Raw genomic sequence first — 16,361 nt, 5'->3', positions numbered from 1 at the left:
AGATACAGGGCTCCTTTAGGACCAGTTTCAGCCCTCTGATATTCACACACAGCTCTTCCCTACTGCCAGCTGTGGCACCTCCTTTCTGGGATCTCGGCCAAGGTACTTAAATACCTTATGCCTCACTTTCCCCATCAGTAACATAGGTCTACCTTTGTAAAGTGTTGTTGAGAGCCTCAGATGAAAAGCTCTAGATAAGCATTGTCAATACTAAATGTCAGTTATTTCCCAGATTCATGGTCTTACGGGTTTTTGGTGCGCTGTTGTTGGCAAAGATTCTCACCTCACACCGATTGCCCGGCAACTGCCAGTGCCGCAAATAATAGCAGAAGTGTTCTTGTCTAGTTTCAGGAGCCCAGATGGTGATGGAAAACGTCTCTTCCTCTTCGCTGTTCTCAACCAGCTCCACCACTCAGCATGAAAACTCCACTGTGTCCAATTACTTCTCTGGCCTCCAAAAGAGCATGCATATCCTTTCCATGGTGGTCTACAGCCTTGCGTGTCTGCTGGGGGTGACAGGCAATGGCCTGGTCATCTGGATCGCTGGCTTCAAGATGAAGAAAACAGTAAATGCCGTGTGGTTTCTAAACCTGGCTGTTGCTGATTTCATCTTCACCTTTTTTCTGCCCTTCAGCATCGCCTACACTGCCCTGGGCTTTCACTGGCCATTTGGGAAGCTCCTGTGCAAACTGAACAGCACCATTGCCTTCCTCAACATGTTTGCTAGCGTCTTCCTCCTAACAGTGATCAGCATAGACCGGTGCATTTCGGTGATTTGCCCTGTGTGGTCTCATAACCACCGGACACCAAAGTTGGCTTCCAACATTGCCCTGCTCACATGGGTCCTAGCCTTCATCATCAGCTCTCCGTATCTTGTTTTTCGAGACACGGCTACTAATTCGAAGAATGTCACCAGCTGTTACAATAACTTTGCCCTGTCTGATGACTATAAATCTGAGGCGACACGTCGGCTGTGGAGAATGAGGCACAAAGCTATGATCGTAACCAGATTCTTATGTGGGTTCCTCATCCCCTTCACCGTGATCCTTGTCTGCTACAGCATCATTGCCGTCAGGATGAAAAGGAGCCATCTAGCCAGGTCCACTAAGCCTTTCAGGATCATTGTTGCTGTCACAGTGTCTTTTTTCCTCTGCTATTTCCCGTACCATGTCTTCTGCTTGCTGGAAATGTCTAAAAACTCTTCCAATCAGGAGCTGAAAATGGCCCTTTACATAGGGATCCCCTTGGTTTCCAGTCTTGCCTTCTTCAACAGCTGTATCAACCCCATCCTCTATGTCTTTGTGGGGCAGGACTTCAAGAAGTTCCGACAGTCCATCCTCTCTGCCTTCGAGGGGGCCTTCAGTGAGGACTCCATCCTGACCACCCTGGCCAGCAAGAGAAAATCCAGAGCCACTTCTGAAGCAGAAGTTCCGGGGGTTTAATCAGTAGCTAATGGCCCAAATTTTAGTGGTAAGTTACAGGAGACCCAGTTCTGTCCTCTGCCACACCAGTGCAGTTCCCGTGGATTTCAATCAGAGTCGTATTGTGTCACTGAAGGCAGAAATGGGCTCTGGGTGTGTGATTTGCTCCAGTTTGGATGTGCAAAACCCAGGGTGACTTACACACCAAGGAGGTGAAACAGCTGGATGGAGCGGGGCTGTAGAATGAAAAGCAACTGACAGAGGGTTGTTAAATAAGTAGCAACCCCCTGCCACATACACTTTACACTCTCCTGTTGGTTGTTTTTCCTGCTATTTCCCCCTTTTTCATTTCCCTCAGTGTGTAAGTCACACTCATTTTGACACACCCATGGAGGACCAGATCAGTGCAAGTTACTCTGTTTTTGCCACTTCTGCTCATTTTTAACTTGAAACATAAGCACTGAATGTGGCCCAGAGAATGTAATGGCAGCCGGGTTATACCCAGTCTGCACTTGGCCCGTTATTTCTAGATAAAGTTTGTCTGTTTTATTGCCCTGCCTTCGCTGATACCTGCTGTAGCGTTCCCTTGGAAAAAAGCTAATATTTGCTTAGCAAAATGTGTTCCACAATACCCATGTTTAAAAGATTAAGATGCCATTTCAGGTTTCCTTTACCAGCAGTCAGACCGTACCAGTCATCAGTTTCGCGTTGCTCACCTTCTGTATAAACGTCCAGGACCTGAAGAGCCAACCCTTTAGGCCTAATGGCTTGTGCACTAGGTCTCCCAGCATCTTCCTTATCTTATCAGGGTTCCCTGTAAAGAAATATTAGGATCCTCTCCACAGCGACTCATTTAACAAATGTCTTCTATCCGGCGTAGCCTCGGGGATCACCTTGTGGATTCTGATGCAATACACCCAGGGCGAAACCCCACTTATATTTACAGCTGTGTAGCCTCATTGACTTCACCTGACTTCGGTCGGGTGGCAGGAGCGTAGCTGTAGCTGTTGCCAAGTGTCCTACAAACTGCTCTTTGCAGAGGTCCCAAAATGCTTGGGCGCCACTAAGTGGCAACATGGTGCATTGCTGCTCCTATATATATATGTATGTACACACACAGAGGAGAAAGGGGGAAGATATTCTGATAAGTCCTAGAGAGTCCTGTTAGAGAGTCCTGTGGCACCTTTAAGACTAACAGATGTATTGGAGCATAAGCTTTCGTGGGTGAATACCTACTTCGTCAGACGCATGTCCTGATAAGTCCTGTTTACAAATAAGTTAGATCACCAGATGTGAAGATCCTTTTTCATGTCATGTATTATTATCTGGTGCTCTGGTCCTTGTGAACTAGAGGCTTAGGAGAAAATAACCGGTTCAGCAAAAAGGTGGCTGGAAGACATTATTGATCCTCTTCGCATTGTGTCCTTCTCCTCGTTGATGCTATTGTGTATGGGCACGATCCAAAATGTACCGAAGTCAATAGAAAGGCTTCCTTTACTACCAGGAGTAATCCCTTTTGAGTTAATGGGACTACTCATGTGAGTAAAGTGATGTATTTTTGCAGGACCAGGACTCTAGGTAGTAAAACTATATAATTTTCCTCCCAATATATACTGGGACATGGACTAATAGCTGTGCCCTGTTACTCAGGTTTGATATAAAATACACGTTTTTCTGATTGGCAGCTCTCAATGTTAGACATTTTACTGTCTCTCCAATAGCTGAGACCTGATAGTTTGTACTTCACGTAATGAATGTTAAAAATCAATAAAAACATTTAAAAACACACAGCCTGTGGATCTAATGACTGTCGTGCCACCCTGTGCTGAAATACATGGAAATACTCAATGATCACAACTGACCATGCAAGTTCACCTTGGGCAGTGGAACAACTAACCAAAACAGCCGAACCATCCGGAGACCACTGGTGTTAGGGGCAAAACTGAAGTAAATGGGGCTTCAACCTGGGCTCAGGGATCTGTGCATGTGGATCCAATTGCAAGACTGGGCTCCTCGCTTATGAGTTGATCTCAGTGGTTTTGATACATTGGAAAACCAGTGGGTTGAGAATGACGAAATAACACCCCCCTTATGCCTCCAGGCTGTATCTGGTTGAGCGTCAGACTGGAAGCTGCTGCGAATGAGGATTTTGGTTTTTGTTCAGCAGGAGTGATTAGTCTTTGGCCAGGTTTATTTTTTAGAAGAGAAAACCTATGATCAGGAAAGGCATTTCAGCATAGAGTGAGATGCTGGTCTAGGAGGCCGTCACTCCCTTCTTCCTGTCCTTGTGTAACTTGTCCTCCGCTGCCTTTCCCTTCACCTAGCAGGTTTGGGAAACCCCGGTGTTCAATACCAGTCTGTTAATCCAAGTGAGAAAAAAGAGCATAAATTATATCTGCTCTGCTCTCCCTACTCGTTAATATGGTTCGCACACATATGAACACGTTGTGTGGCTGCGTAGAATGAGAACTGTCACTCACGTACATGTAGGGAGCCAGTAGGGGTCCACTGGCCTATGCAGTATTTAACAGAATTAATGTAGACATTGATCCTTCCAATGCCACATAGGTGCTTAACTTTAAGCATGTGAGTAATTCCATTGAACTCAGTGGGACTGTTCACAAAGTCAAGCACCCTGGTAAGCGCTTGCAGGGCTGGGTTCAGAGAGAGTTGACCTTTGCCAGAAATTGCTGACTGTTCTCCAGATCAAACTGCACCCGACAAGTGCAGTGTTTGTTCTGCAGCATGCAACTGAGGGGATATTTACTTACTCCCAGAGGTGAACTGCAGTATCAAGGTTGTTCAGACCAGCATTTGACCTCCTTGCTTTTTACTTATGTTTGCAAAGTCCATGTAATTCCTACAGACGAGTGGCTCTCACAGCACAGACCTTGGCACTTCTGATCCCGGCTCTGACTCTCTGACACAGATTCTCTGGACTAGCTACACTCTGTTTGGCAGAAATCCAGAGGAGGAGGCCCCAATCCCAAGGCCTCTGGGCACTGACCCAGTCCCCAACATAAAAGTGAGCAGCCTTCAGGGGGCATTTAGGCAGCAGGGTTCTGGGTGCCCCCACAACAGCCCTTTGTCCCACGAAGTGGCACAACCACAAAGCAGCCTTTGTGAACCACAGACTCCAGCTCCCCATGTGACAGAGAGAAAATGACTTAGGCCAAACTGTGCAACCATGGGTACCTAACATTCATTGCCTAGATTGGTATTAATTTCAGTGGGAGCAGCAGGTGCCCAGTGCCTTTGAAAATCAGGCTACTTATTCAGGTGCCTAACTTTATTGCCCAAATATGAAAATGTAGGACTCAACAGCTCTCTGCCTCAGTGTCCATACCTGTAAAATGGGGATAATACATACCCTGCAGCATGTCTCAAGGGTGCGGTGAGGCTTAGTTATTATTTGTAATGCAGTAGTGCCTAGAAAGAAAGAAAATACACTAGTGTCTCAAAACAGTAAATCAAGCCCCACCAAACCCCTGTATGGTAGGTATTATTACCCTCAGGAACTTAGATGTTAGTGTTAGGCATTATAGAAAACCCTATGGCAGACTAAAATCTTAGGGGTAAACTAAGGCACGGAAAGGTTTTAATGCTCCAAGGGTCACACAGAGTCAGAAATAGAATCCTGGAATTCTACCTACCAGTCCCATGTCCCCACTTGACCCACCTCCTTTCTTGCCATCATTTACCTTTGCCCTCATTAACCCCCACTCACCCTGTCCTCTGCCTAAACATGCCTCCTTACAGACCTCTTTGTCAATTCATCCCACCCTGAACTTGGTGCTTTCTTTCAGGCCTCCTTGTATGCTCCAGAAAGCTTTCCCATAATGCCTGCCAGGTGCCCCATCTTCAAATCACTTCCAAAAAACCATGCGTTCTGAACAGCGTACCAGTGATCCACGTGCCATGATTGTTCACAGGTGCCAAGCACCCTCATGTCCCCTCCCTAGTCCATTATATACTGCCTTCTCCTGATGCCAGTGTCCCATTCTGACAGCAGCGTTGCCCCTCTGCTGAGCAGCAGCAGACGTCTGAGGCCTTCCAGGTGGCTTCCCAGTGGAGAAGAAATCAGTGATGCCTGGTTATATTCTAAGTGTAACTTGGGTCATTAACACACATACTCCAGGCCTGGAACAGAGGTGGTCAAACAGCACAGCAGGCAATCCCTTTTTCCAGGACTCTCAGTCATCCTCAATTCTTACAGGACAACTCTGCCCTAAGAACTGACTCAAATCAGATTCCAACGCCAGAAATCAAACTGTCCTGCTGCTCGTACAGAAACTGCCTTCAACGCAGAACTGGGCCTAGCCAAAGCTAACAACAACACAACAGGTCTTCCCAGGACTGAACATTCGGTTGTGCATGTCAGGAAAAAGAACTTGGAAGACTCTGTAGCAGCACCACCTGGTGACACCTGCTGAAACAATATTGTAGGTGTTGCAAAATGCCACACACAGAAAGGGCACTGATGATTTTTTTTAACAAAAGTAATTAACTGCTCACAGTTATGGCTCTGTTAATGAACACTCTGGAGACAGAACTGATCTGATCCTATAGCCCTTACGCAACCAAACACCCCAGTAACATCAATGCAGCTGGAGCCGGAGACAAGATCAGTCCCAACATAAATCTTCCCTTGTGCTGAGTTCTCCCATGTCAGACTCTCTCACTATCACACGATCTCTCATTTGTAACCAAAGGGCAACGTATTGATTTTCTTCCATGTCCACTTTAGTTGTCACTCTCTTATCGGAAAAGGTTAATTATGAAAAAAGCATAAAATAGTCACCAAAACCATAAAACTCCTTCAAAGCTGACCAATGAGTCCAGGCAATAGATTCCCCTCCCCGTGATGCAGTTGTACTTTCAAGGTGATTTTAAATTTAATCAGGTGCGGGGTGGGGGGGGAAGGAGGAGGTGTTCTCAGAAAGGGCTGAGAGTTTGTTCTGGCTGTTTGCAGTAGCTGAAAAATGTGTTAAATCTGCTGTCCCAACCGATATGAAAACCTGATTGGTTCCTGTGACGAGGCAACTCCCTGGGTGAGCCTATGAAAGCACAACCCATTTGATCAAAGTGGAGGGTTGTGAGGGATGAGCTCAGCAGGGGATAGGAAGAATAAATTTGGGTTCGTGTGGATTAGCAGCAGAGGTGGATCTGGCAAGGCTGTTAGTGTTTGGTGAACTGAGTAAGGCAAATATAGTATTAAAAGCAGCTTGCTGCAGGGCTTGGAGTTGGACGATGACTCTTGCTGGAAGGGTCACTATAGATTCAGAAGCGTATGGTGAGCCCCTAGGCAGGAATTACGTTAGCCTGACCCATGTATGAGTGTGGTTCTTGAGGGCAGGGTAACAACTGCTGTTTTATTGGCCACTGTAGACCTGGAGGCAGGGCCAGTGCTACCATTTAGGCCAACTAGGCGGTTGCCTAGGGTGCCAAGATTTGGGGGCACCAAAAAGCGGCGCCTCCAATTTTTTTTTTTTTTTACAGCGGCCGCTGCGCTGGGAGGGAGAGGGAGTCTGAGCCGCCGCTGGCAGCCCAGGGGTTCCCCGGGTCATCGCGCCGCCGGCAGCCCAGGGGAACCCCTGGGTCAGAGCTGCCGCACGGATCCCCGGGCCGGGGGGTGGGGAGCTGCCGTGGGGGGGTGCCTCAGGGTGGGGGGGGGGGGGGGGAGCGGCCGCGGGGGGGGGGGGGGCGCAAGGTGGACGTTTCGCCTAGGGCACGAAACTTCCTTGCACCGGCCCTGCCTGAAGGAATGTTGTTACAAAGCCAGGCTGTAGACTCGGGTATGGTGAGTGTAGATTTTGGACCTGTGCTGCAAAAAAGCCCGGCTCAAAGAGTCCAGTTACAACATAGTTATGTCCTGACGTATTTAAAACACAGCTACATCTTGCACGGCAGGCAGAGCCTAACAGTGTTCCTAAACCGTGCTAAAATCTTAGGCGGAGCAGAGCTCTAGCACTCCTAGGCCCTGTAAAATAGAATAGATGGCACTGTAAAAGAGAACGGTATTTCAACCATGATGGGGGATAATTGTAGTGTAAGAGGGTCTCCTGATGTGGCTCTGCTTGTAATGAAGACAGCACCTAAGCGAAGGGTGTGATGGGATTTCCGGTAAGCTAAGGCCTGGTCTAAGTTGGAGTGTGAAACATGTTCTTAGCATCAGTTGGTTATTATTTACGTATCATGGCGCTAGAGTGACACAAATCTAGTCGCTACACGATTCGCTACACCTCTTAAGTCAGGGTCTATAGCCCAAGTGCTTACAGTGTAGCTCTGACAAAAAGGATACATGAGGCTACTGTGCCGGTGTGAGCATCAGGGAGGAGACCCATCAAGGAGGCCGTGGTGAAAAGTGGGTTTGGAGGAGAGAGGGCATTTCTATCATGAGATTAGGAGACTACCCAGGAAAGGAATGAAGCTAAGCATAGAGGGGGACACAGAACAGGTAAGAGGAAGCCAGAGAGAGGGCACAAGAGGAACGGAGAGCCGAGATGAAAGCAGGGGACGAGTTACACAGAGCCGTGAAGGTGAGAACAAGGTACTTGGGCTGCATGTCATGGAGAAGGAAGGGCCAGGGAAGGGAAGGAGAGGGGAGGCAATGTGACAGGGGAGGAAGTTCAAGCTGTTTGGTGACTCAGACATGAGGAACCTCTTGTAAAACCTAATGACCTCCCAATGGAGATAAGAGGCTGCCTCCTATGAGACTCTCGTGGTAAGTCAATCTTTTAAATCAGTGTCTCCTTGCTGGGCTGGGAGATGGACTGGTTGAATAGCCCAGCTCTGAGTTCAAGCAAAGCATAGTATGCAGGCGCTCAGAGAGCGAGAGTAGCTGAAAGGGGAGCATATTTTAGAGCCTGATGATTTGGCAGGAAATGTAGGCTACAGTTTCCTGTCACGAGTGAGATGTGGTCGAGACTCGAAGATGAGGCAGGCTAGCCCAGGGGTTCTGAACCTTTTTCTTTAGCTCTGTGGTTTGAGCGTTGGCCTGTCAAACCTAGGGTTGTGAGTTCAATCCTTGAAGGGACCATTTAGGGATCTCCGGCAAAAATCTGTCTGGGGATTGGTTCCGCTTTGAGCAGCGGGTTGGACTAGATGACCTCCTGAGGTTCCTTCCAACCCTGATATTCTATGATTCTTTCTGAGACCCCCCCAACATGCTATAAAAACCTCCATGGCCCACCTGTGCCTCAACAACTGTTTTTCTGCCTATCCAGAGTAGATTCAAAGCCAGGGCTGCCGTTCAGGGGTAGCAAGCAGGGCAATTGTCTGTGGCTAGACAAGGACTGGTTAGTAGGAAGGCTGGCTGTGTTTGCATAACACAGGATACTAAGACTATTGCTGACCTTGCCCCAGCAGTCTTAGAGGCATAGCTTGACCTGTGCTAAGCTAATGAATGGAAACGGCACCACAGCCTCTTTGTGCAGCAGAAGGGTCGGATTCCCACCCAGTGTTCAGAAGCAGCAGGGAAGGGGTCTATTTGCCCTGCCAGTGCATTGTGGCCCAAGGAAGTGTGGTCTGCTGGCTCAGAGGTGAGGCCAAAACATATGCGCTGTGCAGCACCCACTAGTCACGGTGCAGGCTGCTCCTGTAAGGATCAGAAAAGTGCAGTCAGTAACGCAATTCCTGCAGGTTGCCCTGAGCCATCCTGGAGCCAGATGTACAGTAAATGCTGCTCTGCTCTCCCCACCCTGCCTTTGTGCAACTACATATGCTATGAACAGAATTTTTTTCTGTGTTGAATGAATTTCGTGCCTCTGTATAGATTCTTGCTATGCTAAAATATAAACCTGTTCTGGATTAGCATGTCCAAGTAATTACAGCCTGTTCCATACCAACTTCTATGAAAGAAAATGCTACTGCTACTGACCAAATGCCTACTCAGGGCATAACACTGACTGAACCCTCTAATCCAGGGGTGGGTAAACTACGGCCCAGAGGCCTCATCCGGCCCTACAGATGTTTTAGTCTGGCCCTCGAGCTCCTCCCGGGGAGTGGGGCACGGGGCTTGCCCCTCTCCGCATGTGACATGGCTCTCCACGGCTCCCGGAAGCAGCAGCATGTCCCCCCTCCGGCTCCTATGTGTAGGGGCAGCCAGAGGACTCCGGACGCTGCCACCACCCCAAGCGCCACCCTGGCAGCTCCCATTGGCTGGCAACTGCGGCCAATGGGAGCTGCAGGGGTGGCGCCTGCGGATAGGGCAGCGTGCAGAGCTGCCTGGCCGTGCCTCCGTGTAGGAGCCGGAGGGGGGACATGCCGCTACTTCCAGGAGCTGCTTCAGGTAAGTGCCGCCCGGAGCCTGCACCCCTGAGCCTGTCCAGCGCCCCAACCCCCTGCCCCAGCCCTGATCCTCCTTCCACCCTCCGAACCCCTCAGTCCCACTCTTCTGCACCCCAGAGCCCACACCGCCAGCCAGAGCCCTCACTCCCCCCACCCTCACCCCAAACCCCTGCCCCAGCCTGGAGCCCTCTACCGCACCCCGAGCTCCTCATTTCTGGCCCCACCCCAGAGCCCGCACCCCCAGCCGCAGCCCTCACTCCCTCCCACACCCCAACCCCCAATTTTGTGAGCATTCATGGCGCCCTACAATTTCCATACCCAGATGTGACCCTCGGGCCAAAAAGTTTGCCCACCCCGCTCTAATCTTTAGTGAAGCAGTGAATGTAAGGCACTGTAGGACGCAAATTAAGTGCTAAGTGGTGCCTGGGTATTTCACCACTAGTACTTAGCTTTTCAGTTTCCTTATTCTAAAATGTGATGACTCCAGTGAACCTGCCCAATTGAACTTCCCTCTTTTGTAAATGAGTTTGAGTGCAAAAAGTGTCTGTAAAATAGCAAATTGAATGAATGTTACTAAAAAATTTTGCAAAATGACAGGACTCTCTAAATCACAGAATTGGGCCCGGAGAGGCTGGGCAGGTGGAAATATCAGTCAGTTCAAAGGGAAACAGATGCCACTAAAGGTTCTACTTTTAAGGCAACACTTGTTACACCTCTTTTCTCTCTCCCAACTCTCTTTCCAGATGTGAGACTTACATTATGTGTATGTGTGTGCATGCACAGTGAGCTGTTTCTAGTTAGATACTAGATACTCTATCAAGCCCCTCATCCCTCACGAACACTTGAAACCTGATGGGGGGGAATAGCCAAGTGCCCATAACGTATGCTGCCATTTTAATTCCTGCAAACATGGCAAATCTGTGAGTCAGTTCAGACTAACCCTGAAGCTGAGAACTCCTGCAAACAGGAAAACAACGATTGAAAGGTATGTTATCAGTGAAAAGCCACCGAACCCTGCAGAAACTAGACTGTAACAAATAGCTAGAGTGCCTATTTCTCTTAGGCTATTAAATCACCATAAGGCAGTAGTTGTTGATAAAATATTTATATAGTGTTTACATGACACTTAACATAGTGTAGATAAGACCTGCTCCATGCGTCTGGCGAACCAGGCTGTTGTCAAGAATCAGACTGTGGGAAATGCTGTTTCCCACAGTGTTTTCAAGGGTGGGGAGGGAATGAGGAAATTGCACCAATGGCTGCTTAGACTTGTAACAGTATTTATAGTTTCATTGGTATGTTCTGTCTCCTTTGCTGGCCACTGTCCATCTCTCCCACTATGCTGACTTGGGAGCAGCTCTTCTTGTCCATTACTTACAAGGCAGCGAAGAGGGAGAGGCTGATAGTGGCTCACAGCAGAGATGGTGGGTTTTTGAAAACTACTATCCATGTGAAAATATCTGAGCAGTGCAGACCACTCTTGCAGGCTCTAGGAGACAATGCATTGTAATGGAGGCTGTGCTTATGCATTGTTGAACTCCAATTTACGGGGAAGACGAATCCTATTTATATGGCTCCATCACCGTAGTATCTGAGTACATCTGTGGTTCCATTCTTGCTAACAATCATAATCAGAAAGATTGCTTAATAAACACGCTTTAAAAACATGCAGCTGAGCTTTGCTGGATGGAAGACAGTTGGGTGATGGTAGCCAGGGGAGGGGGAAGTATTGGACTCAGTGTTGCCAACTCTCATGATTTTATCATGAGTCTCATGATAATTATTGTTTTCCTTAAAGCCCCAGCTCCTGGAGTCAAGTGGATTTGTGCTGATTTCAGCCTTCATTCTTTTCTTTAAGAAAAAATAAGTTTCTAGCCCATGTGGCTGTGAAGAAAGCTTCAAAATGTGACCTCAGTTCACCCTAAAGGCTCAAAAAGAGAAGGCAAATAAGACCACCACCAACTTTATTATTTGTACATAATCTCATGACTTTAAAGCCAATCTCATGATTTTTGGTGAGCCTGACTCACGATTTTTGAACATTTGGGGTTGGCGAAACTGTGGACTAGATGACAGGTGTTAGAGGGGAACTGTTGTGTCTATGTTATGGCCAGGTTCTAGAGGAGACTTAACCAATTACCAGAATCCCCCATCCTGGTGCATGTTACTGCTCCCAAGAATCAAACAGGGACTTCAGTGGACACCAATTCTGTCACAACTGCCAAAAGGAAACTTCCTTATGTGAGTCAGTATGAACTGTAGTCGGGTTACACCAAGGGCTGAGTCCCAACTGAGGTATCTTGCATAGGCCTTCAAATGACTGTTAACTGAATAATTATATTTTATAAAATACAAATACAAAAAGAACCATGCTCATGCCTGATCCTTTGACACAGGTGTATTAGTAAGTCTTAGCACTTGTATAGCACATTGTAAAATTAACTAATCCTCTTCTCCCGGGGAGTTAATTATTCCTATTTTACAGATTTGCAAAAGGAGGCAGAGCGAGGTAAAGTGACTTGCCTAAAGCAACAGAAAGCAGTTAGTGTCAGAGCAGGGATCAGAAGTCAGATGTTCTTGGTTCCCAGCCTGTGGTAAGACAATCCTGCTCTCTTTGCTTGGACCTGTAACAATAATGTCAGGGAACTGGGGCAATGCAGTCCGGATCAGAAACTCAACCAGCAAATTCTGGGTGCCCTAAGGTAGCTAAATGTTTCTAGGGAAAGCTGCCAATTGTGTCAATGGTCAAGTGCTCCAAGACATTTTATTGCCATCACTTCTGAAATAAATTTCAGACCTGCCCTGCTAGCTAGAAGTGAGGTGCTACAGTGGATGCTCCTGCTAGGGACGAAATCAATGCTGCACCAGGGAGGGAATCAACCCAAGACGCTGAAAAATAGTTAAAGAAATGGAGGGCTCAGTGAGCTTGGGAAACACCTGTCAGGTTATAGACAAATACATTTACAGGGCTTGATTTTTTCCTTTCACTTACCAGTGTAAATCAGAAGTAACTCCACAGAAATAAACAGAGTTACTTGAATAGAAAATGTGTGACTGGTGAATCAGGCCCACAGTATGTAACTTATTTTGTTCACTCAGCAGAAATAAATGCTTTAGTTCTGTGTGAACATGTGGTGAAAAAAATGACACTTTCCCATCTGGAATCTGTTCTGTGCTCCCATGTTAAATGGATCGATAAGCTCCATTCAGTTTTACCAGAATATGAAGAGAGATGATAAACTGGTTGATGGAAGGAAGGACGTTTTAAAAATATAAGCAAAGGTTATGGAATCTAAGTGAAATGAGCAATCATGAGATACTAGAGTGATAAGTGCTATATGCAGACCAAAAATAAATAATCCAGCTCATGTTAGTGAAAGCTGTAATTTAAAGATATGAAACTGAATGCAGGACCACTTGCCTGACAGGAGGCAATGGATATCACTTGACTTCCCTTCCCCTTTTATGTTAGGCTCTCAGAAGTATGAGGGAGAGGGCGGGTTCAGTACTGATATGAATATCTGCCTAGAAGCCCAAGGTCTCACTCCAAAGTAAAGATATATGCAGCCACACAATGAAGAATAGACATTGGCTGCTTGTCACGGAAAAAAACACAGCTTTGTCATGGCAAAAATTGCACAAATCAGAACTTTGGTTTTTAAAAATGCTAAAATTGTGGCACAGATTATAATTGACATTGTTTATCATGGGAAACTGAAAAAACGAAAGTATCCTCCATTTTACAATAAAAAGTTTTAAACTCATTTAAAAACTGAAAACCATTAAAAAAAATCCCTCATATAAGATAGAAATCCAAATGTGTGAAAATTCATGGCAGTATTACATATTTGCAGGCTGTGCAGGATGACAAAGACCATGACTTTTTATTAAAAAATAAATAAATCTGAAAATCATTGAAATCATGGCTGTGATAAACATAGAGCCTTAAAGACAGAGTGGCTAACTCTGCCTCTTTCTGCAAAGCAGCTGGGGATTTCAACTACCTTTTCAGCCAACGTTAGATAAAGAATGCAGGGGGTCCTGCTAAGAAACTCAAAATTAAGTGCAATTGTGTTTAATGTGCCATGAGTTTAGGGGACTGGACTAGATGACCTCTCGAGGTCCCTTCCAGTTCTATGATTCTGTGTTAAATCCAATGGCACCTTAAAGACTAACAGATTTATTTGGGCATAAGCTTTCATGGGTAAGAAGTGTTTTTTGACCCACAAAAGCTTATGCCCAAATAAATCTGTTAGTCTTTAAGGTGCCACCGGACTCCTCATTGTTTTTGTGGATACAGACTAACATGGCTACCCCCTGATACATGATTCTATGTTGTTTGTAAGTGACAAAAAAGACTGGGGTGGGGGCAAAGGTGACTTTATCACACCTTTTGAGGCCTTCACATATTCTGAGGCCTGTCAAGCCCTCAAAGGACCATTCTTGTAGCTGAGAATAGCCAGAGCTCAGCAGTGTTCCAACCACAACCTCTTTCCCTACCCATGCCTCTACCATATCCTCTATGCTGGGACGGTGAAGGCAGGTAATGTAGATGTGTTATGCCTGCTTGATGTGGACTATGCCACATTCAAATTTCCCCTGCTCCAGGATATTTTCCAGGGGTTGGATCCATCAGGTTTAGGTCCTCTTTGTGAAACCAGAGCAGCGTAAAGGCAGTACTAGGCTATAGCAAATCAGGCAGGAAGATTTGCAGATGACATAAAGCTGGGGGCATTGCCAACATTTTGGAGGATAGAGCTAAAATTTAGAGGGATCTTGATAAATGGGAGACAGACAGTAAAATGAAATTCATCAAAGACAAATGGAAGGTGCTACACCTAGGGAAGAAAAACCAAATGCAGAAATACAGAATGGGGGATAACTGGCTTGGCAGCAGCTGACTGCTGAAAAGGATCGGGGAGTTGTAATGGATCACAACCTCAACATGAGTCAGCAATGTGAGGTTGTTGCAAAAAAAAAAGCAAATAAAATTTTGGGTTGCATTAACAGAGGCATAGCATGCAAGTCACGAGAGGTGATAGTACAACTCTAGTCGGCGCTGGTTAGGCCTCCACCAGAGTACTGTGTCCAATTTTGATCACCAATGTATAGAAAGGATGTAGAGAACCTGGAAAGGATCCAGAGGCGAGCGACAAAGATGATGAAACGGGTGGAATGCCAGCCATACAAACAAAGGCTGAAGGAACTGGGTATGTTTAGTTTAGAAAAGGGAGATTAAGGAGGGACATAAGTCTTCAAATACTTGAAAGGCTGCCATAAAAAAGATTGAGAAAAGTTGTTCTCTCTTGCCACAGAAGGCAGGGGAAGAGGCAATGGGTTCAAACTACAGCAGAGCAGATTTAGATGAAATCTCAGGAAAAATGTCTTAACTGTAAGAACAGTAGGACAATGGAACAGACCGCCTAGGGAGGTTGTGGATGCTCCTTCACTAGAGATTTTCAAAAGGAGGCTGGAGAGCCATCTGTTTTAGGCTTTGTCTACAGTAGCACTTTTGTTGGCAAAACTTTTGTCTGTCAGGGGTGTGAAAAAAACCACCCCCCTGGCCGACATAAGTTTCACTGACAAAAGTGCTGGTGTGGACAGTGCTATGTGGGCAGGAGAGGCTCTCTTGCTGACATAGCTAACGCTGCTATGGGGGTGATTTAATGATGCCAGTAGGAGAGCGCTCTCCCGCCAGCAAAGAACAGCTACACAGGAGACCTTACAGCCGCACAGCTGTAGTGGTACAGCTGTGCGGCTGTAAGGTCTGTTGTGTTGACATAGCCTTAGATGATTTATACCAGTGGTTTTCAAACTGTGTGTGGACCCCTGGGGGTCTGCAGACCATGTCTAAGATTTCCAAAGGTGCCTGCACCTCCATTTGAAATTTTAGGGGTACACAAATGAAAAAAGGTTGAAATTCACTGGTTTAGATGCATGTTGGCAGGGGGTCAGACTAGATGACCCTTGCGATCCCTTCTAATCCTATGACTCTAGGCCCTATGTTTTTGACTTGCCAAAGTGTGACTTAGAGAGGAGGCTTATTATTTTCAGGAAATGGTTGTAATAAATAATGGTATTATTTGGGCTCCATCACTGCGCAGGGTGTTGTACCATACACAACTTTGGTTTCTCCTACGCTTGCTCTCCCATTCAATGTAACGTTCCTCCAACACATTGCCCTCCTTGTGCAATCAATTCTACCCTAACTCCTGGCCCCTTATGTCTACCTCTGTTGCCACCCACTCCCCATCCACACCCACTCCCTGACTCCTATTCAAATCTGTCCCCCCCACAAGCCCTTCACCCCCTTATTTACACCCACCGACTACCACCCACCTCTTCTCCCCAGGCAGTCACAGCTCAGGGTCCCCCCCATCTATCTACCCCTACACATGGACCCTATAACTACGCCTATACCACCTTCCCCCCCAATAGGGTGACCAGATGTCCCAATTTTATAGGGACAGTCCCGATTTTTGGGTCTTTTTCTTATATAAGCTCCTATTAACCCCCACCCCATCCTGATTTTTCACATTTGCTGTCTGGTCACCCTACCCCCCAATATGCATCTCCACCCATGGATACTCCTGCCTGCCACACCCAATAGAATAGTGTCCCACAGCCACACACCCCCATGAGCTGGGGGGA

The 16,361-nt window shown here is 46.8% G+C and overlaps 1 protein-coding gene across 1 annotated transcript; it reads left to right on the top strand.

Moving 5' to 3' along the window:
- Positions 1-359: 359 nt before the first annotated feature.
- Positions 360-1,442, top strand: LOC112117156 (chemokine-like receptor 1). Its single transcript, XM_024215047.1, has one exon. It carries the CDS (start codon positions 360-362, stop codon positions 1,440-1,442), a length of 1,083 nt encoding a protein of 360 aa, XP_024070815.1.
- The last annotated feature ends 14,919 nt before the right edge of the window (positions 1,443-16,361 follow it).

Source organism: Terrapene carolina, unplaced genomic scaffold (genome assembly GCF_002925995.2).
Source record: "Terrapene carolina triunguis isolate 2854851 unplaced genomic scaffold, T_m_triunguis-2.0 Scaffold93, whole genome shotgun sequence".
Taxonomy (NCBI): Eukaryota; Metazoa; Chordata; order Testudines; family Emydidae; genus Terrapene; species Terrapene triunguis.
Note: the sequence above shows the minus strand (reverse complement) of the source record. Positions and strands in the feature narration are given on the sequence as shown.